Raw genomic sequence first — 27,101 nt, forward strand, 5'->3', positions numbered from 1 at the left:
GGCCCACTGGGGACCCTCCCAGGAGACCTGGTAACAGTGAAATGATCCTGTTGTTGTGCTATTTATGGATCAACAACTTTGTACATGGAAGGAGCTGCTTGCCTTTTTGTCCCAGTACCAGGATGCCGCTAATGCCACAAAGTAATAACGTAGTTTAGGGTATCCTTAAGGACAGAACTTCCTCTTTGGATAATGAAATAAGACAATGAATTTCACAAGGGAATAAATACCAGTAACTGTTGTGGCTTCTGTTGAGGAAGAGGGAAAAAATGCCATTGTTTGTTCCCTACCATACCTTTTTCATACTTGGCTCTTGTAATGTGAATTTAAGAGTTTAGGAAATGTGTAGAGCTGGTGCTTTGTTTGATGCTGGTGTTTATTATGTGTTGTACTCCCTTACCTCTTACATTGTCTAATTTGAAGCAGCAAAAGAACGTTCAGTAGAAGTCCTTTACTGAAGCTTCATTCAGTTGAGTATACAGCATATGGGGAGATCTGTGTTGTTGTTTGCCTGGTTAGTGGACAAGTGTGAACAGCACTTGTTAGCAGTTCCTTGGAACTGGGGCACTGAATGCCTAGTGCGATTGAGCCAAGGGGGTGGTTTAGCTTCATCTGCTGCGTCAAACGATGCTTTTTCTTTTCTGCCCCCTTGAGTATCTCACTACAGGGTAGAAGGAAGCATCCCCCCAAGGTCAGCGTGCACAGCAGTGGTGGGGCTGCTGTCGTCCTTACCCCACCCTCTCCAAGTCACTTCTCTGGGAGCCCAGAAGTTGCTGTATTATGAAATGGGCTCCTTTGACATTTATTTCTGGGTGCCACGGGGCATCCATTCCTCCACCATTCTCATAGTTGCTCCCAAAGGCCTCTTGATCTAAAATGTTCACCATAGCATCCACCTAACCATGAGAATGCATAGACAGAATCCATCTCTAAAGTCTGTACCTAGTTCACCAGGGGTGCTGTTTGAACTTAATAATGTCAGCACTTACTGAGCACTTAATAACTGTGCCTGGCATGTGCTAACATGTGCCTTATATCATAAGGGAAATGGGCACAATTGGGTGACCGGTGTAAATGGCAAAACTGAAGCTTGAACGAGCAGTTTGTCTTCAGAACCTGTGCTCTTAACCTCTTTACTCCTTGTGTAATGTATTACTTTTCAAAGAATGAGGTTTTAGCCAAATCCTGAAATTTGCATCCACCCAAAGTAGATAAATAAAAATAAATAAATCTTTCAACAGTATGGTAGTCTGATGGTGATGTCTGATGTGTTCAGTCCATACAGATGGACTAAGTTGAACTCGCCCAGTGTTAGCATTTCCTTGAAACTGGGGCAGTGAATGCCCAGTCAGAGGAAGGAGGGGCAAGAGCCGCAGTTCACTCTTAACCAACAAAAAGAGGAAGAAGGGCACCCAGCTGCCCGTGCTGGTACCAGAACGTCACCCTGCAGCACTGCTGCCTGTGAGTCAGCAGAAGAAGCTTCTGCCTGGGAGGCGGGTTTCTAGCTCCAGGCATGTCAGTCAGCCTATGGGGGCAGTCACTTGTCTCTCAGATTCCCTTTCTGTAAACAAAAGTGATGTTTTTTGTTTTGGGGGGTTTTTTTGGCTGCACCGCAAGGCTTTTGGGATCCTGGTTCCTGGACCAGGGATCGAACCTGTGTCCCCTGCATTGGAAGCACGGATTCTTAACCACTGGACCTCCAGGGAAGCCCCCAAAACAATGATTTTTGAGGCCCCTTCCAGCTCTGAAATGTTGTAGCCCTGATGGAGAGTTGCCACTCACACTGGCTTCTCACCACTCTCAGCTGCCACCTGTCCCCACCCTTCTGCATGACCAGGAAGTAGTTCTTGGAACACTCATCACTTGAGGTGCTAAAGGGAGCACCGTTCAGCACCTGTCACCAGCCTCTGTTGCCAGGCTGCTTGCAGTTAGGGAGGGCGGGCAGAGAAATGCTGCATTTGGAGCATCAGCAGGGAACTCTGCAGAACCGCTCCTGAAGCCTTCCTCAAAATGAGTACCCAGAGGTCCTGTAGTCAGGAAACCAGGACAGAGAGTGTTCCAGGTGGAACTCCTTATACTACAAATTATTTCTCATTTATCTGAAATTTGAGGAGTCCTGTTTCTGGTCTGTTTTTTTTCCAACTAGGCAGGAGGAACGACCTAAGAGGAGGTATGGAGAAGAACAGGCGTGTGACCATGGGCTTTTAGCAAGGAAGCCAGCCTGACCGAGGCCAGGCGTGTGGGGTGGGATGTGGCAGCTCATAGGAGGGGAGCTTGGAAGGGTCCAGGTAGGGTTTCGGGCCTGCTGCAGTGGTACCGGCGCGTGGTGGGGATTCCCATTCTCTGTTGTGGCTCCTCCTGAGGACGATGGCCCTCCTCCTGCTGAGGGGACTTCAGTGCTGGGATTCTGATCCATTTCTGCCTCAAGCGTCTTACAAGTCTGAATGATACAGCAGACAGTGTGTCCCAAATCAAGTTAAACTGCCTGATAAGTTTTTCCAAACCAGTGAGTATCATGACAACAATTACATTTTAAAACATTAGGGAAATTTTCAAACATAGGTTTAGTGATAAAAGTATAACGAACCCCTGTGTATCCACGTCTTATCCCTGGAACTGCACCGAGCTCCCTGATGGTGTTGCCTCCTTGCGTTAGGGAGGGGAGGGATGGATGGGGTGAAGTTTACTACTGTCCACACCATTCTTCGCTGGACCAGTATCAGACTCCATCAAGTCTCCCTCATCATTCCCATCCATTACTGTCTAGGAGAAGAGGTGCTTGTACACAAGATTAGGACCTCATCTTGGCTCTAATTTTATGGTTTACTTTGCCAGTATCAAATAGAAGGAAAGAAAGGGCTCAAATTTGGCCAGATAACTTTCTCTTTCCTTTCGAGAGGTAACTTTGGTCTTAGTCTAGAAGAAAGATCTTGAAATTGCAGAGGAGAAAATGATTCCTCCTCCCATGGGCAAGTCCAGTCTATGTCCACTTCAACTAAAATTCAACCCTTTCCCTAATAGATGGCCCTTGCTCAAGCTGGCCAAAAGCCATACCAACCAGCACAATTGCTAGAACTATTATTAGTTATTTCTGTGACTTTCATTTTCACGTCAACATTTAGAACAATCAGATTTTAAGGAGAGGAAGGAAATGTGATTTCTCCATGTCCTGTTCCTTTAGTCATCTGGAATTTAAACTGGTTTCATGCTCCAGAAATCTGGTCAGAGTTCTTAGTTCTGTGCCCTTTACGTGGCAAAGTATATTTAATCCCAGGACTTGATATCATCCTGTCATGTTCCACCAAAGGAATCAATGTTTCATACTTATGAGAATCAATAGCCTCATCTGGGCAAGGCAGTGCCACTATGGTTTCCTCAATAAAAATGGTATTTCTCCTTTGGAAAGGTCATAGCCATTCATTCAACAAACATTTATTAAGCACTTGCCGGGCACTGTACTAGGCACAGGGGATACTACAGAGGTAAATAAGATGAACATGGTCTCTGCCCTTGACATTTTAATGAAAAAGGTAGTCAGTAAACAAAGTGAGAAAAGATAATTATGGATTATGATAATCATGAAGGATATAAGCAGAGATGTGATACAGGGTAAATGTTTATCAGAAGGCTGTTCTGAAAAGGTGACTCAGATTTTTGAAGAGATCCAAATATTTCTCTGTTCAACTTCTAAACTAATGGAAAAATAAGACAAAAGAAACAATAAGTGGAGAACCAAAATAGCACCTTTTTTGCCACACCTCAAGGCTTGTGGTATCTTAGTTCCCCAACCAGGGATCAAACCAGGGCCCCGGCAGTGAAAGTGCCGAGTCCTAACCACTGGACCATCAGGGAATTCCCAAAATAGCACCCTTATGACTGATAAAGTCCAGGTTAGAAGTTGTAGCTTAGTGTGAGGGTCAAAAGAGGGATTGGTAACTGTGACAGATGGTGTTTTCCAAGATGGCTATTATGAGAATCTCCCATCTCACGTGCTCCTTTTACAGTGTGACATTGAGGGATAAGGTCCATGTTCCCTCCCTTTGAATCAGAGTGGGCCTTGGACTCTGGTGGAAGTGATGTTATATGACTTCTCAGACTAGGTCAAGATGGCACAGCATCTTCCTGGTTCTCTTGGGATGCTCCCTCTTAGAGCCCAGCTATCCCTGCTTGAGGGAGCCCAAGCAGCCCATGGAGAGGCCCACATGGAAAGGAACCTGGCCCCCAGCCCACAGGCCTGGCTGGGCTCCCAGCCAACAGATAGCCATGAGATGGATCCATTTGGGAAGTGGCTTCTCTAGCCCTCCCAACTGGAGTCAAGTTACCCCAGCTAATGCCACATGGAGCTGAGATGAGCCATGCCCTGTGAGCCCTCCCCAGATTGCAGATTTGTGAGCCAGTTAATGATTTGTATTATTTTAAGCCATTGAGTTGGGAGAGGCAAGAATAAATTATATACTAACTCCCCCAGTCTAGGCAGTCTATCTGAGAGAAAGTTCAGGTCTGTGAAATAGACACACCCTCAAGTCCATGTCAAAAGGGAGAAGAAAATACTGAGATACCCTGTGTTTACAATATTTGATAGACTAACTCTACCTAGTGGATAAAATTCTTCAATGGCTGTTGTCCGTAGGGCAAGCAACTCATTACAGTTTTCCTAGAACTTTTCCAGTTTTAGTAATGAAAATTCCATGCCCTGGGACTCCTTCAGTCTTGAGGAAACCGTAATGGGTGGTCACCCTAGTTTCCCCCAACCAGGTATCTCATTCCACCTCCATGAGGAAGAAATAGGGTTGGAAAAAAAAAAAAAACACGGTGTTTAGGGAAAATTCTTCTCCATGAAGAGCATGGTTAAAAATGACTATTTCCCTAATAGTGACTTTTGAACTGGAAGCCAGAGGAGCTAACCATGCAAAAGCCAGGAGGAAGAACCTCCCAGGAAGAGGGAACACTGTGTACAAAGACTGTGAAGAAAGAAAGGGTTTGACCTCTGCACAGAATCACCACCACAACAAAACTGTTATGATTGGAGTTGCTGAGTCAAGGGAGACAGAGTGTAATGATGTTGGAGAAGTATCCAGAAACCAAATCAGAAATGGCTTTATGAACCATGGGAGGGAGTGCAATTTCCTCTTACGAAAAATGGGACAACACTGAACACTGAACATTTTAAGCTTGAGAGTGATAAGATCTGAATTACATTTCTCAAAAGCTTGCCTGACTGCAGGATGGAGAATGGTTTGGTGGGGTCAGGAGTTGAAGCAGCAAGTCCAGGAAGAGGCAAGACAGGATGGTGGCTTGGGTTAGGTTGGAAGAACCAACAGGATTTGCTGATGGATTGGATATGGGTGAGCAGAGAAGGGAGAAATCCAGTGTCTAAATGGGCTTTGGGCTTAAGCAACCGGGTGACTAGTGGTACAATTTATGGAGATAAGGAAAGCCAAGGAATAATTTTGTTTTATGCTTTCTGCCTTGTATATGTTACATTCGAATGCCTTTAAGTCATCCAAGGGGAGACATCGAGAGGCATCTTTTTTTTTAATATATTTATTTCTTATTTATTTATTTATTTTTGCCTGCATTGGGTCTTCGTTGCTGCGTGGGCTTTCTCGGTTGCAGAGAGCGGGGGCTACTCTTCGTTGTGGTATGCAGGCTTCTCATTGCGGTGGCTTCTTGTTGCGGAGCATGGGCTCTAGGCGTGTGGGCTTCAGTAATTGTGGCTCACGGGCTCTGGAGCACAGGCTCAGTAGTTGTGGTGCATGGGCTTAGTTGCTCCGCGGCATGTGGGATCTTCCCAGATCAGGGATCGAACCCATGTCCCCTGCATTGGCAGGCAGATTCTTAACCGCTGCGCCACCAGGGAAGTCCCGAGAGGCATCTTAAGCAGTGAGAGGTGACACATGAGCTCTGGAGTCAGCCTGCCTGAGATCGAATCCAGACTCTTCCACCAACTGTATGAACATGGGCAAGTTACTTAACCTCTCTGTGTCTCAGGGTTTGTCTCTGTCAAATGGAGATACTAAAGTAACTATTGGAGAGGTAGGATTTTGTGATAAATGATAATACACATAGTAATCACTCAATAAAAGTTGGCTATTAATATACTTGAGTCTGGAGCTCACGGGAGAGATCAGAAATGGACAGATAAGCTGTACACCTGAAACTAACCCAACACTGTAAATCAACTATACTCCAATAAAAAAAAATTTTTTAATAGAAAAAAAAGAAAAGAAATGGACAGATAAGTCTTGGAGCCAGCCTATAGAGAGGGTGTTTGAGGCTATTATAGGTTAGCCCACATTCCCAACACCTTACGCTTTGGCCTTTCTGTACTGACAAGGCTAAAGACGAGATACTAGATTCCCCAGGCTCCCTTGCAGTTAGAATTAGCATAAGACACAGTTTGGGCCAATGAGGGTAAACAGAAATCTGATGAAGGGATAATGGCAGGTGGTGCCCTACCCCTTCTTTCCCACCTTGAATGTGGATGTTCCGGCTGGAAGCCCAGCAGCCAACTCATCACAGTGAGGTAACCGGCAGGAATCACAGAGCCAGGAGAATCAGAGGTGCCACTTCCGTGACAGTGGAGCTGCCGTATCATCACCCGCAACTGCTTATCCCAGGACTGCTTGACAGGTAAGGAAAGTAACCCCCTAATTATTGAGACCACTAGAGTTGGATTTATTGGCATATTATTTGCAGCTGACACAGTAATCAATGCCATGCCTTTGAAGGAGATCCCTTGGTTAGTAACGTGTAGGCAGAGAAAACAGGGTGGCTGTGATCACGGTTTGGAGTTAAAGCAGAGAGGAGGAAGCCCGAAGGAAAACTGAGCTACCTCCAAAAGGGCGTTAGCAGAAATCCAGGAGCGCGTGGCGAAGGAGGCTTCGAGTGGGGAGGACTTCCCGGAGGCCTGTGCTCGTGCTCCCCGCAAAGCTCCTCCCGGCGCGGTCCCTCCCCGGTCCCGCCTCCCCGGCCGCACATTTACCTCCCGAGTCCCCACCGCCCACCGCCAGTGCCGCCCCGAGCCCCGCCATGCCCACCGACTTCAGCGGCACCTGGAACCTGCTCAGCAGCGACAACTTTGAGGGCTACATGCTGGCCCTAGGTAGGGTCGGGGGGGGGGCGTGCGGGGGCCTCGGGCTCCGGCCGCGCGTCCGGGTCAGGGCGGAGGAGGCCGGGTTGGCCTGTGGGTCAGTCTCCCTGTCTCCCCTCACCCTTGTCCGTCCGTCCTTCCGTCCCCCCCGTCTGCCTGAGGATCCGCCGGTTCCCCCGCTTCCCCACCCCCGTCCATCCTCCGTCTCGCTGTCCGTCCGTCTGACCGTCGGTCTCCCACCCCCGTCCGTCTGCCAGTCCTCCAGTCGGTCTGCCTGTCCCCCCATCCTTCGGTCTCCCCCATCCCCTTCCCCCGCCACCCGTCTGCCCATGTCCCGGTCCCTCCCGTCCTTCCTCCTGTCCCCCGTCCGCCCACCCGTTCCCCGTCCTTCTTTCTCCCCCGTCCGCGAGTCTCTCTGCCTGTCCTTCCGTGTGTCCGCCGGTGTCCCGTGCGTCTCTACCCCGCGGCCGAGGTTCCTGTCCTATCGCGGACTTCCAAGCAGGCGGGGGCGCGGGTGGCATGGGCCCACCTCGCTGGGAGGCTCGGGGACACGATGGGGGTCCAGCCGGGTGAGGGGGCGCCCCGGCCCGAAGCCCCTCCCGGGAGAACCTCGCTGCGCAGCCGCTTGAACGCGAGGCTCCGGGCAGCGGCTCTGGGATTCCCCGCGCCCAGTGGCCGTCCCGGGGAGATCCCGGCCGGCCGCATCGGCATCGCCTGGAGCTGGTCCGGGACGTGGATTCCCGGGCCCCAGAGGACCTTCCCCAGCCGGTCTCCGGCCGCGCCCGCGCCCCCAGGTGACTCTGGTGCCAGGTGGAGTTCGGGAGCTACGTTTGAAATCTTCAGTTTTCTGGCTTCTCCTTCCCTCGAGGGCTTGAGGAGGGTCAAGAAACCCAGACCCCTTAGAGGCCACTACCCCGTCCCCCCCTACCCCGGGGCCCAATTCCAGCCGGGAGGACTGTGGGTGGCCGCCTGGGGGGGGTCGCTTCCACCGCCCCCTGCCCAGCTTGGGCTCCGGCGGAAGGGAACGCGGGGACCTCCAGGGTGCGTAGGGGGGCGGCGGGGCCCCGTCCAATGGCCTTGCTTTCCAGAGGGCCTCAAGAGTTTATTTCCTGCCGGGACTGTAGAACGCCTCCCTTCCGTGCCGATTCTTAGTTCGTCCTGCCCTTAGTTTAATTCTTCAGACTTGATGGTTCTGAGCACCTACTCTGTGCCAAGCACTTTCGCCTAAATGACACCCATCAGTGGCGCTATTGACAGTTGGGCCAGAGTTGCTGGGAGTCTAGGGGGCTGGGGGCTGCTCTGGCTCCGCCTCTTCATTATCTGACCTGGGCCTCAGTTTCTCCATCTGTAAACTGAGAGCAGCGGGGTCCATTTTTTTTCTTTTAGTTGTGCTAAAATAAATATAACATAAAATCGGCCATTTTAACCACTTTGAAACGTACGGTTCTGAGGCTCCCTTGTGGTTTTTTTGTTTTTTTTGCGGTACGCGGGCCTCTCACTGTTGTGGCCTCTCCCGTTGCGGAGCGCAGGCTCCGGATGCGCAGGCTCAGTGGCCATGGCTCACGGGCCTAGCCGCTCCGCGGCATGTGGGATCTTCCCGGACCGGGGCACAAACCCGTGTCCCCTGCATCGGCAGGTGGACTCTCAACAACTGCGCCACCAGGGAAGCCCCTCCCGTGTGTTTTTAAGATCTCCCAGCCTGTGGTAAGATTCTCCCCTCCCTTTCTCACACTAAGTAGGGAAGTCTGGAACTTCTCAAGCTAAATCTGATTCATACTGACACAAAACCTCATAGGCAAGGAAAAAGTATTGTTTCTCTACCCATCTTAGGTTCATTGGCTGGAGCCCTGTAAATTAGACTAAAAAAGACAGAGTAGGGACTTCCCTGGTGGCCCAGGTTAAGAATCCTCCTGCCATTGCGGGGGAGATGGGTGCGAGCCCTAGTCCAGGAAGATCCCACATGCCGCGGAGCAGCTAAGCCCCGTGCACCACAACTACTGAGCCTGCGCTCTAGAGCCCGCGAGCCACAACTACTGAAGCCCAGGTGCCACAACTACTGAAGCCCAAATGCCTAGAGCCCGTGCTCTGCAACAAGAGAAGCCACCACAATGAGAAGCACGAGCACTGCAGCGAAGACCCAATGCAGCCAAAAATTAATTAATTTTTTAAAAAAAGAGTAACAAGACACGAACAAAGAGAAGTTAGCACATGCATGGTGAATACACACAGGAACACTCAGTGATGAGCATCTCAGAGTGGTTAGAACTTGGTTATGTGGCATCTTAGTAAAGAGTAATAATTTCATAGAGAAGTGACAAGACAAAGAAAAGGGCTTTGACTTTCTAGGGGTGGCAAATTGTGGGACGATAAATACATGGAGGAACTAATGGAAAATGAGAGCTAGTTAGTAAAGTTTATTATGTAAATTCTGATGCCATCTCTAGGCTGATAGGAATCTAGTGTTGTCTCCCTAACTTCTGTCTGACCTGGTACAGAGAGAGGGGAGACACATTTACACAATTATGTCCTGCTTCTGGGGGAAGGGCAGAGAGCTTTTCTTCCATCTGCTTCCCAATCATCTTCATTTCAAAATAGTCAGTATGACAAAGGGGCACATTTGAGGGTGGCATATTCTACCTTCACCTGAATCTCATTTCCTCTCTTTCCCATTCATAAGAAGGAATAAATGATGACTTTTCCCAAAGGCAGTAAATCCTGATAATGTACTTATCTCCTCACCCCCAAATTAGTGGTGACATGTGACCATAAGTGCTTTCTTCCCTGGTTTCTCTGGCTAGTATCTGGCTTTTTTATGGAGGATAAAGTGCTAATGATCAGGGGATGGCTTTGAATTTTGCCTTGCTATGCTCTTTCTCTTTAACCATTTCCATGGCTGGCATTTATTTATTTATTTATTTGGCTGTGTTGGGTCAGTTGCAGCATGCGGGATCTTTCGTTGTGGTGCGGGCTCTTCGTTGCAGCACACAGGCTTCTCTCTAGTTGTGGCTTGCAGGTTTTCTCTCTCTAGTTGTGGTGCACAGGCTCCAGAGGGCCTGGGCTTTGTAGTTTGCAGCAGGGGGGCTCTCTCGCTGAGGCGCGCGAACTCAGTAGTTGCGGCGTGTGGGCTTAGTTGCCCTGTGGCATGTGGGATCTTAGTTCACCGACCAGGGATGACCCACGTCCCCAGCATTGGAAGGTGGATTCTTTACCCCTGGACCACCAGGGGAGGCCCTCCATGGCTTTTAGAGCAAATTTCTTAGAGAAGAAAACAGGGAATGGAGTCAGGGTCAACATTTCAAGTGTGCGAAGACATCTGTTGTTAAGCCTGTCACGTATCGCAGAGCAGCCTTCTGAGTGTTGTATTTAGTGTTTTTCAAATGTGTATTCATGGAATCCCTCACCTGTCCCCAATACTGTCTTGCTTTTCTTTACGCTCTGCTATAACCCCTTGTTTGATACTTTCTTTTTTGTGATTTCAGTAGAAGCTTATCAATTATCTGGCACTATATTAGATCCTAGAGGCCAACAGAGGCTATTTATTTACATTAGCTATATTCATTTATCATCCAACCCATTTCACAAAGGATTAAGCCATAGAGTATTGAGTCAATATCCTGCCTCACTACTCCTTTTTTTACATTTGGTTCAAGTTCCAGAAAGATACTAGATCCAGACAACACATGAACTGTTATTTGCAGTCTGTTTCCCAAAAGAAATATAAGTGTGCTAAGGATACTGGAGTAGAGGCTAGTTAGTATAACAGACCACCAAACTGGAAACCCAGATAACTAGCCGTTGATTGTTGGTAATAGAATCAAAGTCATATAACCTCTGAGTTCATTTAGATTCCCCATCTGTTAGAGGTGGTTGGATCAGATTTGATATTCTAAAGAGTGTCTAAAATACAAACCAAGGGATCTCTTAGTGTTACCTGAAATCTGGGTTCGCCTCTTGGTGGGTGTCCAGCCAAAAGACACAGCCAAGCCAAAGATCAGGAGAAGAAAGGATTTATTATTTCTTGCAGCAAGTAAGGACAACACTGTGGATCTTTCCCAAAGCAGTGTCTCCCTGAATAGCAAAATTGGTGAAGTTTTAAGCAAGGGTATATGCATATTCATGAAGGGGTTTGAGCAGAGGAGAATTCAGCATAGAATTGGGCAGAGTCCAAGATTTAGTTGATTCAACTCTGGAGGGTCAACACCATCATTATATCCTCCACCTGGGTGGGGGCCTTAGTTCCTGTGGAACTAAGACTGTATCAGATTGTTCTGTATATTCCTTGAGGAGGAATTGTTACCAAACTCAGGTTCAGCTTCTCCTGCTCAAAAGCCAATACTAAAGAGGCAAGTGTTGGTAGAAAGGGAAGTTGCTTTAATCAGAAAAGCCGGCAATCTGGGGAGAAGGTGGACTCATGTCCCAAAACCAACTCCAAAGATTATGCTCAGCCATGAAAGTTTTTAAAGGGAAAAAGGGGGGGGGGAATCTCTGTTAATTATTAAGGTAGGAGGTCAAATTCTTCATCATTTTTCCATTGCTTGAAAACCTGCTGACTTCTCCTGATCTTCCTTTGGATGCTATTTTGCCTGTGTGGTCTGCCTGTAAATTTCCTCAGGGAGTTGCTGGGGGTAGAAAACTAGTCATTCTTTACTTAATTCTTCATTCCTACTTCTTTTAATCTACGGAAAGAATCAACAGGTTAGGCAAGGCATTGTGGACATTTAGTAGAACATAAGTCAGGAATTAGGTTAAATGTTACCTAGTGATCTCATTGTCATAATTAAGGTTTAAGGGGAACAGAAATAGGCAAGCAGGAAAGGGGCAAAAAAGCTGCTTACAGAAGTAGGGCTCTGTTTTATTGCTGAAGTATTTTTTCTTGACTACTTTTCCTTTGTTCCTGCATCACTGAGACCTGCTCAAGGGCACTCATTATGGCCAGGCTTAGATCACAAAATGGCTAGGCCATGGGACTTCCCTGGCGGTCCAGTGATTAAGACTCTGTGCTTCCAATGCAGGGGGCGTGGGTTCAATCCCTGGGGAACTAAGACCCCACATACCACACAGCATGGCCAAAAACTAAACTAAACTAAAATAAAATAAAAATAAAAGACAACACCAAAAAAATAAAAATGGCAAGGCCAAAAATGGTTTCTCTTATGTCGAGAAAGCCATGCCTGGTTCTCTTTCTCTGGGGGACCCCCTAACCTATCTGCTTACATTAGCATTTTATACAGTAGCTGAAATCAGCCTAAAACCTATTGCCAGTTGCCAAAAACCTGGGAAGAAAATGATTTGGCACACATGGCTATTTGTGTGGCAAACACTCTCTTCTGCCTTCCACGTGTAAAAACATAGACTCCAGGGTCAATGCATTTTTCCTGGGCAAAATAGGGGCTCAGATCCAGATGATTGTAGGGTCTTGTTACTCAAGGAACAGCAGAACTCCTTAGAATGCAGACACTTGTGCCTCATCCCAGATCCTGGATCTATGGAATCAGAATCTGCATTCAACCAGATTCTTAGGTGATTCTGAAACTGAGTAGAATCCTGTGGGGCCCTCATGGGTACAAATCCTTTCTGTGTCCCTCCTTTCTTATTTGTAGGAAGTAGTCATTCAGTTTCCTTGATCTTCCCTGAGTTCCAAAGATCAGATTCAAGTTGCTTATCAGGGAAAGTAGGGAATGCAGAAACAAAGGAAGAGCAGTCAAGAAACAATAATGCAGCCTTGGGGCAGGGTCCTTGTTCCTCCTCAAGGAATATACATAACAATACCTTTGAGTTCTTATGAAGGAACTAAGGTCTCCACCCAGGTGGAGGATGGTAACTTCAGACTGAGCACAAGATTCCTAGAACACCACCCTGAAAGTCTGCACACAGTGGAAGATAGCAAAGGCTCTGACCCCCCCTCCCCAAATGATTCTCCCTTTAAAGATGTTTATGTTTTTTTCTTTTACAAATGTATTTATTTATTTATTTTTGGCTGCACTTGGTCTTCGTTGCTGCCCACAGGCTTTCTCTAGTTGCGGCGAGCAGGGGCTACTCTTCGTTGTGGTGTGCAGTCTTCTCATTGCAGTGGCTTCTCTTGTTGCGGAGCATGGGCTCTAGGCACGCGGGCTTCAGTGGTTGTGGCATGGGGGCTCAGTAGTTGTGGCTCAAGAACTCTAGAGTGCAAGCTCACTCTAGATATGAATAGTTGTGGTGCACACGAGCTTAGTTGCTCTGCGGCATGTGGGATCTTCCCGGACCAGGGCTCAAACCCGTGTTCCCTGCATTGGCAGGCAGATTCTTTTTTTTTTTTTTTTTTTTTTTTTGCGGTACGCGGGCCTCTCACTGTTGTGGCCTCTCCCGTTGCGGAGCACAGGCTCCGGATGCGCAGGCCCAGCGGCCATGGCTCACGGGCCCAGCCGCTCTGCGGCATATGGGATCCTCCCAGACCGGGGCACGAACCCGTATCCCCTGCATCGGCAGGCGGACTCTCAACCACTGCGCCACCAGGGAGGCCCCTGGCAGGCAGATTCTTAACCACTGCGCCACCAGGGAAGTCCCCCAGCATCTCTTCTGAGGGGGAAAATTACTCCTTTCTGACTAGGGCTGATCCTGCAACTCCCCAACATGGCTCTGATACTGCTCTTTCCTAGCTTCTGCCAAATTGCAGGGAGAAGAAAGGCAATTTGTCCTTTGGACATTGAAGAAAGTTTGTTTGGGTTCTAAAGACTGGAGGAGCTAGCTCTGGATTTGGGAGTTCTTGGTGGACCCCACAATAGCAAAGGAAGACCCAAGGTGTGAAGCTCTAGGCAGGAAAGAATGCTGTGCTAATGCCTGCAAGGGCTTGACCATCTTGTGTGGACTCCCCTTTAATCCCATGAACATGAGAAGGCAGGGATGTTACCAGCTTGTCCAAGGTCACCACATAAACTGGATTTAAAGCCAGTATCTCTTGGCTCCAAGACCCACATTGCCTCAAGATTAGAAGTGGCTTTGGGATGAAGGGTTAATGTGAATAGATGAGGTTTAGAAAAGTATATGTTTGTGTTGGCCTCTTTGAGATCCTGCCCTAAAATGTATATGCTCACACACATCCTTGTAATAGGATGTGCATCGTTTAGATTGTTTCTTCCTCCTGCTGGAGTGTCTTATTTACTACTTAAAAATCTAATAGTGTGGAAAAGCATGGTTTGACCTGGACAAAAGCCTTATGAGCACTAAAGCCATTTGGTCACTGAGGTCATGGTAAGTGTAGACCTGGCAGAAAATGACCAGAACTTAAGCTAATTTAAATTTTGATCTTTAAAAAGGCCAGCCTTGCAACTGCATATCTGTTAAGTGACAATCTTATAATGTGGTAGTGAAACCGAGTGGGGCCTGTGCACGGAGGCCTTCTTTTGTCCACCATTTCTTCTTTTTTTAAATTTATTTATTTATTTATTTGGCTGTGTCGGGTCTTAGTTGCGGCATGCAGGATCTTTTGTTGCGGCACAGGCTTCTCTAGTGGCGGCATGCGCGCTCCTCTCTGGTTGTGGTGCGGGGGGCTTAGATGCCCCACAGCATGTGGGATCTTATTTCCCCAACCAGGAATCAAACCCGAGTACCCTGCATTGGAAGGCAGGTTCTTAACCACTAGACCACCAGGGAAGTCCCTGTCCACCGGTTTTTTTTAATTAATTAATTAATTAATTAATTAATTTATTTATTTATTTATTTTTGGCTGTGTTGGATCTTCGTTGCTGCACACAGGCTTTCTCTAGTTGCAGTGAGTGGGGGCTACTCTTTGTTGAGGTGCACGGGCTTCTCATTGCAGTGGCTTCTCGTTGCAGAGCACGGGCTCTAGAGCGCAGGCTCAGTAGTTGTGGCGCACAGGCTTAGTTGCTCTGCGGCATGGGGGATCTTCCCGGACCAGGGCTCGAACCCATGTCCCCTGCATTGGCAGGAGGATTCCTAATCACTGTGCCACCAGGGAAGCCATCTTGTTTGTTTTTGTTCCACATACAGAATAGGGTTTAAGGAAAGTCATTGATACCTATTTTAAATTTGGATTGGTCATTTTAATAATCAGATAAATATTTTAAGGGTTTAGCCTCAATGTTTAAACATTGCTGAAAACAAGTAAAGACTGGATCATTTGCATTTCATGCTAAAAACTTGGGTTCTAGGTTAAAAACACTTAAAAAATGTTTTTATTGAAATATAGTTGATTTACAATGTTGTGTTGATTTCTGCTGTAAAACAGTGATTGAGTTATACGTATGTATTCTTTTTCATATTCTTTTCCATTATGGTTTATCACAGGTTATTGAATATAGTCCCCTGTGCTATACAGTAGGACCTTGTTGGTGATCCATCCTATATATAATAGTTTGCATCTGCTAATCCCAAACTCCCAATCCTTCCCTCCCCCACTCCACCCTTCTTGCCAGCCACAAGAGGGGTGTGAGTCTATGTCCGTGAGTCTGTTTCTGTTTCGTAGATATTTATATTTTAGATTCCACATATAAGTGATATCCTATGGTATTTGTCTTTCTCTTTCTGACTTGCTTCACTTAGTATGATAATCTCTAGGTCTACCCATGTTGCTGCAAATGGCATTATTTCGTTCTAAAACATTTACATTATCATTGAGCTGAGAAATGGGTGGGACTGGGAATTCCTTGGCAGTCCAGTGGTTAGGACTCCGCGCTGTCACTGCCCAGGTTCAATCCCTGTTCACGGAACCAGGATCCCGCAAGCCACGTGGCGAGGCCAGAAAAAGAGAAAAATTTTTTAAGAAGACAAGAGAAATGGGTGGGGGCTAATGAGATGCTGAAGGACCCCTACTCCGGGCTTGGCCACGTTTTCTAGGCTGGAAATGGAAGTATGAGGCGCCCAGCCCTGAGAAGCACAGCTAACCCCAAGTGGCAGTCATGTCAGGAAAAACCGAATCTGTTAGGCAAACAAATTAAAACAGGGGTCAACTCTGGGACCAAGCTACCTGCAAGGAGGTACGTAAGTCTCTGCAATGAAGATTCCTAAAACTTTATTCTACGTAATAGGACAATCCCTAAATAGGAGAACCATGCCCTGTGACTCATAGAATTGTCCAGGGTGACGAGCCAGCATATAGCCGTGGCTGCCTGATCATGTCAGATCGTGTCACCTGCTCTAAACGTTCCAGTGGCTCCCGTCTGACTCCATCTTGCTCTGGGTTAAAGTCCGATGGTCCTTGTCCCCTCGCATCTCATATCTAGGTCCCCGCCTCCTCCTCAATCTCCCTCATTCTGCTCCAGCCACCCCAGGCTCCTGGGTGTTCCTGAGACCATCTGTCACGCCCTTCCTGGGATCCTTGTGACCTCTGTCTTACACTTCTTTCCCCCGAAATCTGCACAGTTTACAGCTCACTTCGTCATTTCCCTCAGCTCTGGCTGAAATGGCACTTGGCTTCCCTATTTAAAATAGCAACCCTGTGTCCTCAAGTCCATTCTCTACATCTGCGTCTTTATTCCTGTCCTGCCCCTAGCTGGGACGAAGTGAGAGAGTGGCATGGACTTATATACACTACCAAATGTAAAATAGATAACTAGTGGGAAGCAGCCGCATAGCACAGGGAGAGCAGCTCTGTGCTTTGTGACCGCCTAGAGGGGTGGGATAGGGAGGGTGAGAGGGAGACACAGGAGGGAGGAGATATGGTGATATATGTATATGTATATGTATAGCTGATTCACTTTGTTATAAAGCAGAAACTAACACACCATTGTAAAACAATTATACTCCAATAAAGATGTTAAAAATAAATAAATAAATAAATAAAATAAAATAGCAACCCTTACCTCTAGTACATAATGGGTTGATAGCCACTTAATGGGAGCTGTCTATACCAAAATGCTGATCGTCTCAGTGTTCCATGTTTTGGTGTGTGACTCTTTTTTAAAACTTATTAAAGATTTTTCAATGTATAGTAGTATTTGCATGATTACAATGTTTCTTGAGGTGCTTTTTTTCCTCTTTTTTCATTTTAATTTTTTTCTTGTTTTAATTTTTTAAATTAAAAAAATTTTTTTAATTATTAAGTTTTTGTTTGGCTGCACCACACAGCTTGCGGGATCTTAGTTCCCCGACCAGGGATCGAACCCAGGCTCTTGGCAGTAAAAGCGCTGAGTCCTAACCACTGGACTGCCAGGGAATTCCCCGTTTGTTTTTCTTTTTTGTTAGAGGTGATTTGTTTTGTTTTGTTTTGTTTTCCCAGTGTTCAGAAACTGTTCAAATGCTGTCTTAATTGGAAGTGTAAATGTATAAAGCAGAAAAAGGCAGCTGTGACTGAGGCTGGATTGGGGCCTGAGCCCAGTCCCCTTGGCTTCCTCGTCCTCTTGTCAACCTCTGAGGGGATTCCCAGAACTGTCTCTGCCATGCCCAGCTTCAAATCCATCACCTAACGCACAGCCAGCCAAATGAACTTTCCCTGAAAGCTGTTTAAGATTTTTAATCAGCCTCTGGAAGGAGGTTTGCCAGGATAGCTGACCCTGTAGATCCAATTTTGTCAGGAAATGACGCTGAAGTTGTAAAAGCAGCACTAGCCATCAAATGCAATGATCTTGAGGACATCTGCCAAATTCTTAGCTTTTGCATCTCAAGGAAATGTTGAAATGTCTTCTTTTCTTTCTAAAAAATTATTTTTAAGGTATTGACTTTGCCACTCGTAAGATAGCGAGGCTGCTGAAACCACAGAAAGTGATTGAGCAGAATGGGGATTCTTTTAGCATCCAGACGAACAGCAGCTTCAGGAACTACCTTGTGAAATTTAAAGTTGGAGAAGAATTTGATGAGGATAACAAAGGCCTGGATAACAGAAAATGCAAGGTAAAAATTAAAGTAATGACATAGGCTTTTAGTTTTGCAAGGTTACCTTGGCACCCTCCCTAGTAATACCTGAGGATGTTGCTAGAGCAAACCAGTATTTTCTCCCATCCCTCATGCAGAGCTTGGTCATCTGGGACAATGACAGACTCACCTGTGTGCAGAAGGGGGAAAAGAAGAACAGAGGCTGGACCCATTGGATTGAAGGGGACCAACTCCACCTGGTACTTGCCCTGTTTTGTTCTTTTTTTTATTTTATTGAAGTATAGTTGATTTACAATGTGTTAATTTCTGCTGTACAGCAAAGTGACTCAGTTATATATATTCTTTTTTATGTTCTTTTCTATGATGGTTTATCCCAGGACATTGAGTATACTTCCCTGTGCCATACAGTAGGACCCTGTGGTCCATCCATTCTATATGTAATAGTTTGCATCTACTATCCCCAAACTCCCAGTCCATCCCTTCCCTCCCCCCGCCCTTGGCAACCACAAGTCTGGTCTCTGTGTCTGTGAGTCTGTTTGTGCTTCATAAATAGGTTCATTTGTGTCATATTTTAGATTCCACATATGAGTGATATCATATGATATTTGTTTTTCTCTGTCTGACTTACTTCACGTAGTATGATAATCTCTAGTTGCATCCATGTTACTGCAAATGACATTATTTTGTTCTTTTTTATGGCTGAGTAGTATTCCAGTGTGTGTGTGTGTGTGTGTGTGTGTGTGTATCTTCTTTATCCATTCATCTGTCAATGGACATTTAGATTGTTTCCATGTCTTGGCTATTGTGAATAATGCTGCTATGAACATAGGGGTGCATGTATCTTTTTGAATTATAGTTTTGTCTGGGTATATACTGAGGAGTGGGATTGCTGGATCATATGGTAATTATTTTTTTTGTATTTATTACTTTATTATTATTATTATACAGCAGGTTCTTATTATCTATTTTATACATATTAGTGTGTATACATGTCAATCCCAATCTCCCAATTCATTTCATCCCACCCCCACCCCCGCTTTCCCCCCTTGGTGTCCATACATCTGTGTCTCTATTTCTTTTTTTTTTTTTTTTTTTTTTTTTTTTTTTTTGCGGTGCGCGGGCCTCTCACTGCTGTGGCCTCTCCCGTTGCGGAGCACAGGCTCCGGACGTGCAGGCTCAGTGGCCATGGCCCACGGGCCCAGCCGCTCCGTGGCATGTGGGATCCTCCAGGACCAGGGCACGAACCCGTATCCCCTGCATCGGCAGGCGGACTCTCAACCACTGCGCCACCAGGGAAGCCCTGTGTCTCTATTTCTGCCTTGCAAACCAGTTCAACTGTACCATTTTTCTAGATTCCACATATATGCATTAATATATATTTGTTTTTCTCTTTCTCACTTGCTTCACAGTCTCTAGGCCCATCCACGTCTCTACAAATGACCCAATATCGTTCCTTTTCATGGCTGAGTAATATTCCATTGTATATATGTACCACATCTTGTTTATCCATTCATCTGTTGATGGGCATTTAGGTTGCTTCCATGACCTGGCTATTGTAAACAGTGCTGCAGTGAACATTGGGGTGCATGTGTCTTTTTGAAGTATGGTTTTCTCTGGGTATATGCCCAGTAGTGGGATTGCTGAGTCATATGGTAATTCTATTTTTAGTTTTTTTAAGGAACCTGCATACTGTTCTCCATAGTGACTGCACCAATTGACATTCCCACCAACAGTGTAGGAGGGTTCCCTTTTCTCCACACCCTCTCCAGCATATGTTATTTTTAGACTTTTTAATGATGGTCATTCTGACTGGTGTGAGCTGGTACCTCATTGTATTTTTAATTTGCGTTTCTCTAATAATTAGCGAAGTTGAGCATGTTTTCATGTGCCTATTGGCCATTTGTATGTCTTCTTTGGAGAAATGTACATTTAGGTCTTCTGCCCATTATTTTGATTGGGTTGTTTGTATTTTCTTGTTGAGTGTTCTTATTTCTGATGAGATGGTTAAAGAAAATGCTGAACAGGAAACCATGACCAGCAATCCTACCATCCCAACTCACTGTTTTCAGTTTGGTATCTTACCATCCAGTCTGTTAGAATATTCTGCCTTTTCATTCAATAGAAAAACATATTCCAGGTTTCTAAATAATTTCCCTATTGAATTCATCATGTATAAATTGAATACATATAATAACATAGCAAACTGGCTGCATAATATTCCATCAGGTTCATGAACTCTCATATTAGTAAAACATTTTCTTAATTTCAATGTCCAGGAATATTTCAGGGTGTTTTCAGCTATTTCTTAAATTCACATAAACAGACTTTTTTGCATGCATGGATTTATTCCCTTGGGAAAAATTCACAGAGAGGATCAGTGTTGTCAGAGACATCATTGCCTCCTGCTACTTTTTTGCCTTACTCGCTTCCAAAAGGGTATATCAATTTCTTATGCCACCAGCACTTCAAAACCATACAAATTATAGCTCAACCTAATCAATAATTTCTAAATATAATCTAGAGGGTATAAAATTGTACATCAAGGCTTAATTATGGCTTTTAAAATGAGAATTTCTTTCTGCCATACAGGTATGTTACAATGGCTTACATTTTTTAAAATTAATTAATTATTTGTGGCTGCATTGGGTCTTCGTTGCTGCTCACGGGCTTTCTCTAGTTGCGGTGAGCAACTACTCTTTGTTGTGGTGCGCAGGCTTCTCGTTGCGGTGGCTTTTCTTGTTGTGGAGCATGGTCTCTAAGCACACGAGCTTCAGTAGCTGTGGCATGTGGGCTCAGCAGTTGTGGCTCGCGAGCTCTAGAGCGCAGGCTCAGCAGTTGTGGCGAACGGGCTTAGTTGCTCCGTGGCATGTGGGATCTTCCCAGACCAGGGCTCGAACCCACGTTCCCTGCATCAGCAGGCGGTTTCTTAACGACTGCACCATCAGGGAAGCCCTGGCTTACATTTTTTGAGTGATGATTTTGAGTGTGATTACTTAGCTAAATGCTTTGAGTGCATTTTCTCACTTAGTCTTCACGACAGTCCTGTGAAAGGGACACTATTTTTTCCATTTACAAATGAAGAGGTGGAGAGTTAGAAATTCCCCAAGGTTGCAGAGTAGAGATTCAAATCTAAGTCTGACAAGAATGTGTGCTTCCAACTCTATGTTTTTTTAAGTCTCAACGTACATGTGAAATCTAGGTGAGATCCATGAAAACAAAATGAGAGCACTCATCTTAAAGTTGGATATGGGTGGTATTTGAGAGTCTGGGGAGTCTTTGATTACAAAGACATTGAAGATATTTTGATCCTTAGATTGACAAATCTCACACTCTTCTGGCAATAAAAACAAAGTTAAGAAACTTGCCATCACAAAAATGTAACATGAAACTACAAAGAAAACACAAATTTGTTTGAGGATTCAGATTAGTTGGCTGTAAGAAGTAATGTTCAAACTGCATGCATCCTTCTTTGGCATAGCCAAGAACTCTGCCTAAGCAGAGGATAGAAGGACCCTTGCTCTAAGGATACTCTTGGGATGATTCTTACAAGCTGTGACACAATAAAAATAAATATTTGAACAATCCCATTCACCACTGCAACAAAAAGAATAAAATATCTAGGAATAAACCTACCTAAGGAGGTAAAAGACCTGTACTCAGAAAACTATAAGACATTGATAAAAGAACTCAAAGATGACACACACAGATGGAAAGATATACCATGTTCTTGGAAGGCAGCTATGCTCACCACTATACCACCAACGCACACTATACCATGCTCTTAGAATGGAAGAGTCAATATTGTGCAAATGACTATACTACCCAAAGCAATCTACAGATTCAATGCAATCCCTATCAAATTACCAGTGGCATTTTTTTTTTTTTTCTTTTTGCGGTATGCGGGCCTCTCACTGCTGTGGCCTCTCCCGTTGCGGAGCACAGGCTCCGGATGCGCAGGCCCAGCGGCCATGGCTCACGGGCCCAGCCGCTCCGCGGCATATGGGATCCTCCCAGACCGGGGCACGAACCCGTATCCCCTGCATCGGCAGGCGGACTCTCAACCACTGCGCCACCAGGGAGGCCCCCAGTGGCATTTTTAAAATTTGTTTGGAGACACAAAAGACCCCGAATAGCCAAAGCGGTCTTGAGGGAAAAAAACGGACCTGGAGGAATCAGACTCCCTGACTTCAGACTATACTACAAAGCTACAGTAATCAAGACAATATGATACTGGCACAAAAACAGAAATATAGCTATATGGAACAGGATAGAAAGCCCAGAGATAAACCCACGCACCTATGGTCAACTAGTCTATGACAAAGGAGGCAAAGATATACAATGGAGAAAAGACAGTCTCTTCAATAAGTGGTGTTGGGAAAACGGGACAGCTACATGTAAAAGAGTGAAATAAGAACACTCCCTAACACCATACACAAAAATGAACTCAAAATAGATTAGAGACCTAAATGTAAGACCAGACACTATAAAACTCTTAGTGGAAGACATAGGAAGAACACTCTTTGACATAAATCACAGTAAGATCTTTTTTGACCTATCTCCTAGAGTAATGGAAATAAAAACAAAAATAAACAAATGGGACCTAACGAAACTTCAAAGCTTTTGCAAAGCAAAGGAAACTACAAACAAGATGAAAAGACAACCCTCAGAATGGGAGAAAATATTTGCAAATGAATCAATGGACAAAGGATTAATCTCCAAAATATATAAACAGCTCATGCAGCTCAATATTAAACAAACAAACAACCCAATCAGAAAATGGGCAGAAGACCTAAATAGACATTTCTCCAAAGAAGACATACAGATGGCCAAGAAGCACATGAAAAGCTGCTCAACATCACTAATTATTAGAGAAATGCAAATCAAAACTACAATGAGGTATCACCTCACACCAGTTAGAATGGGCATTATCAGAAAATCTACAAATAACAAATGCTGGAGAGGGTGTTGAGAAAAGGGAACCCTCTTGCACTGTTGGTGGGAATGTAAATTGATACAACCACTATGGAGAACAGTATGAAGTATTTTTATTTATTTTATTTTTTATTTATTTTTTTTTTGTGGTACACGGGCCTCTCACTGTTGTGGCCTCTCCCGTTGTGGAGCACAGGCTCCGGACACGCAGGCTCAGCGGCCATGGCTCACGGGCCCAGCCGCTCCATGGCATGTGGGATCTTCCTGGACTGGGGCACGAACCCGTGTCCCCTGCATCGGCAGGCGGACTCTCAACCACTGCGCCACCAGGGAAGCCCATGGAGTATTTTTAGTTAAAAAACTAAAAACAGAATTACCATATGACCCAGCAATCCCACTACTGGCATACACCCAGAGAAACTATAAATCAAAAAGACACATGCACCCCAATGTTCATTGCAGCACTATTTACAATAGCCAGGTCATGGAAGCAACCTAAATGCCCATTGACAGATGAATGGGTAAAGAAGATGTGGTACATATATACAATGGACTATTACTTAGCGATAAAAAGGAATAAAATTGGGTCATTTGTAGAGACATGGATGGATCTAGAGACTGTCATACAGAGTGAAGTAAGTCAGAAAGAGAAAAACAAATATCATACATTAACACATATATGTAGAAATTAGAAAAATGGTACAGATGAACTGGTTTGCAGGGCAGAAATTGAGACACATATGTAGAGAACAAATGTATGGACACCAAAGGGGGAAAGTGGCATGGGTGGGCGTGATGAATTGGGAGATTGGGATTGACATGTATACACTAACATGTATAAAATGGATAACTAATAAGAACCTGATGTATAAAAAAATAAATAAGATAAAATTCAAAAATTCAAAAAAAATAGAGTATACATACATACATACATACATACATACATACATACATACATATTTGGTCTTTGTACCTGGTTCCTAAAACCCCTGGAATCTCAGAGTTATGAGAGTGTCTTCTGTGTGCTAATGAGCTGACTGGTGGCTGGGGACCCCAGATAGCTTCAGAATGGGGGCTGGTCCCAAGAAAGATCAAGGCAGGATTAGAAAGCTGGAACTCTCAGCACAGCCCCTGAGCTTGGGTGAGGGAAGAGGATCTGGAGATTAAGTTAATGACCAATGGCCAGTGATTTATGCTATCATACCTGTGTAATGAAACCTCCATAAAAACCCCTACATAAGGGGGTTCAGAGAGCTTCCTGGTTGGTAAAGACATAGAAGTGCTGGAAGGGTAGCCCTCCTGGAGCTCTGCCTGCCCTGCCAAACTCCCCCACGCCCCACCCCCGGCGATACCTTCTCCTATGCATCTCTTCCGTTTGGCCCTTCCTGAGTTGCATCCTTTACAATAAACCTGTAAGTACAAGTAAAGAGTGTTTCTGTGAGCCATTCTAGCAAAGTATTGAACCTGAGGGGAGGGGGTTGTGGGAATCCCCAATTTACAGTTGTTCAGTCGGAAGTATGGGTGGCCTGGGACTTGTGATTGATGTCTGAAATAAGGGCAATCTCATGAGACTAAGCCCTTGACCTGTGGGGTCTGCACTAGCTCTGGTCCTCAGTGTCAGAACTGAATTAAATTCTTGGCCATCCAGCAGTGGATAAGACTGCACTCCCAATGCAGTGGGCCTGGGTTCGATCCCTGGTCAGGGAACTAGATCCCACATGCATGCCACAACTAAGGAGCCCTCCTGTAGCAACTAAGGAGCCTGCCTGCCGCAACTAAGGAGCCTGCCTGCCGCAACTAAGACCTGGTGCAACTAAATAAATAAATATTTTTTTTTAAGAGAGAGAAAGATACAAGTAAAAGTGAAATTTTAAAAAAAGAAAAATTCTTGACCATCCAGTTTGGCGTCAGAGGGTTGGAGACATGGGATTGGAAAAGACACCACATACCTGGTGTCAGAAGTGTTGTGACTAATAGTAATAGACCACATGCCAACTCATCTTCTTTCGTCTTCCCTTCCTCCCTGCCCCTAGGAAATGTTCTGTGAAGGCCAAGTGTGCAAACAGACGTTCCAGCGAGCTTGATCTGTATCCAGCCGCAGAGTCCACATGTGGCAATAGCTTAATGCTGAATTATATTCCAGAATAAACAGGTGTTGATCTGTCCTGGTTTGGTGTATGGGGCCTTGTGGTCAGAAAGATGTCACACATCCTGTATGAGAAGCCATTTGGATTGTGAGAAAACTTCTCAGCTTCAATAAACCTGTCCAATGATTATGACGTTTTCCTTCTAAATTTAGCGTATCTCCTTATTTTCAGAAATATTTGGAAGCCTTCTAGGCACACCACTGACACACCAGTGAACAAGTTTTAATTCCCGTCTTCCAGGTCTAGTGAGGAAAATGGAGGAAACAAACAGTCTGAACAGTGGTGAGAAGTATAGGCAGCTGTGAGAGCTCAGGAGGGGCAAACCTGACATCTGGGGATGGGCAAGTGGTAGCAGGGGTCTGGGGTATTTCTGGAGGTGAGCCTTAAGCTGGGACCTGAAGCATAGGTAAGCAGGAAGCATTCTAGGCAAAAGTTGGAGGGATGTTTGAAGAACTGAAAAGATGGCTATAGCTGCAGCTTAGGGTGCATTGGGTGGGGTGGCGGGGGGAGAGATGGCAGGGGAAACTGACATGACAGTCAGGGGCCCTACCATGAAGAATCTTGAATGCTAGGGTAAAGAGGTGAGATTTTTGTCCCCAAGGTGATAGGAAGATGGTGACGGGTATTAAGCAGATACGCACAATTAGGTTGGCTCAGAGGAGTAACTCTGAATGCAGAGGGAAGAAAGATTGTGGCTGGGGGATGCAAATCAGGAGGCAGTTTGGAAAGCCTGGTGGAAATCACAGTGTGAGGTGACATCATTCGGGATCACCTGGAGGCCGGGTCTCAAATACGGGAAAAGGACTCCCGGGACTGGAGAGAAGTAACCATTTATTAAGGAGGCAGAATCTATAGTCCTAGGTGATGGACGAGATCTAGGGATGCTGGCAGGGGGAAGAGTCAAGGGAGGTGCTCTCTTTTGTTTCAGGCTGCTATAGGAAGGGTGAGGCCCATCAGAAAGAAGGTAACACAAGCAGAAGAAGGAAGTGGAGTCAGAACTTCAGATTCTGAGGTGCCTGTGCCAGGTGAAAGCCAGGCTGCCAGGAGACAATGCATAGATGGGTGCAGAGACACGCACAAGTGGTCGAGCATATAAACTACACATATGGGGCTTCCCTGGTGGCGCAGTGGTTGAGAGTCCGCCTGCCGATGCAGGGGACACAGGTTCGTGCCCCGGTCCGGGAAGATCCCACATGCCGCGGAGCGGCTGGGCCCGTGAGCCATGGCCGCTGAGCCTTCGCGTCCGGAGCCAGTGCTCCGCAATGGGAGGGGCCACAGCAGTGAGAGGCCTGCGTACCACAAAAAAATATATAAAAAAATATTAATTAATTAATTAATTAAACTACACATATGGATGAGACTGTCTGGGACATTATGTTTAAAGTGAGAAGAGAGAAACCCGAGGTACAAACCCCACAGCCCCAGGACCAGAGGGGCGGGAAAAACAGGGAGGCATCAGGAAAGCAAAGGAAGGAAACATTCAGGCTTGAGGGAGGGTTCAGTGCTCTCTGAGATGCCCAAGTTATCCAGAAGGCGAGGTGCAGGATTTTGCCATCTTGGTGAGGATGGTTTAGCAGCACAGCTGGTACTGAAGCAGCACACGAAGGGTTTTGGAACCAGCAGAGGCGAAGGGGTACAGACGGGGAGAAGCAGGAGGGACGTGGTGTAGTTTCAGGGAGCCTTGGAGGGGAGCAACTTGGTGAGATGGATGGAATTTATGGACTATAGAGTCTATGCCAGATGACAAGGCAAGTCAGGGAAGGACTCATGGCCACTGAGTACTCACCACGTGCTAGGCTCTAAGCTGGGCTTTAGGGATTCCGTGGACAACAGCAGAGGAAAGGTCTGTGCCTGTAGGAGCTTACTATTTGCTGGTGATGACAGAAATCTATAGGAAGTTAAAGTCTGAGTATCAGATATAGCTCTTGTTTTAAGTGTGGACAAAAAATATGGCCTGCCATATCAGTAAACCAAGGATGTTGCAGCCATTAAGCCACCAGCCACTGCGGCTGCCTCCAACTTTGCACCCTGATGGGACCCAGGATGGAGAAAAATAGGATACTGGCCTTAGATAGCTGAGGTGCACATCAAAGGAATTATTTCAATGGGCCCAGACTCTTGCA

At 45.8% G+C, this 27,101-nt stretch overlaps 1 protein-coding gene across 1 annotated transcript; it reads left to right on the forward strand.

Moving 5' to 3' along the window:
• Positions 1 to 7,002: 7,002 nt before the first annotated feature.
• On the forward strand, positions 7,003 to 25,105 carry RBP7 (retinol binding protein 7). The gene is made up of 4 exons (XM_082615200.1): positions 7,003 to 7,105; positions 17,739 to 17,917; positions 18,037 to 18,138; positions 24,865 to 25,105. Exons 1-4 carry the CDS (start codon positions 7,033 to 7,035, stop codon positions 24,913 to 24,915), a joined length of 405 nt encoding a protein of 134 aa, XP_082471326.1. The 5' UTR covers positions 7,003 to 7,032; the 3' UTR covers positions 24,916 to 25,105.
• Positions 25,106 to 27,101: the final 1,996 nt, after the last annotated feature.

This window comes from Mesoplodon mirus (genome assembly GCF_964341445.2).
Source record: "Mesoplodon mirus genome assembly, chromosome: 3".
Classification (NCBI taxonomy): domain Eukaryota; kingdom Metazoa; phylum Chordata; class Mammalia; order Artiodactyla; family Ziphiidae; genus Mesoplodon; species Mesoplodon mirus.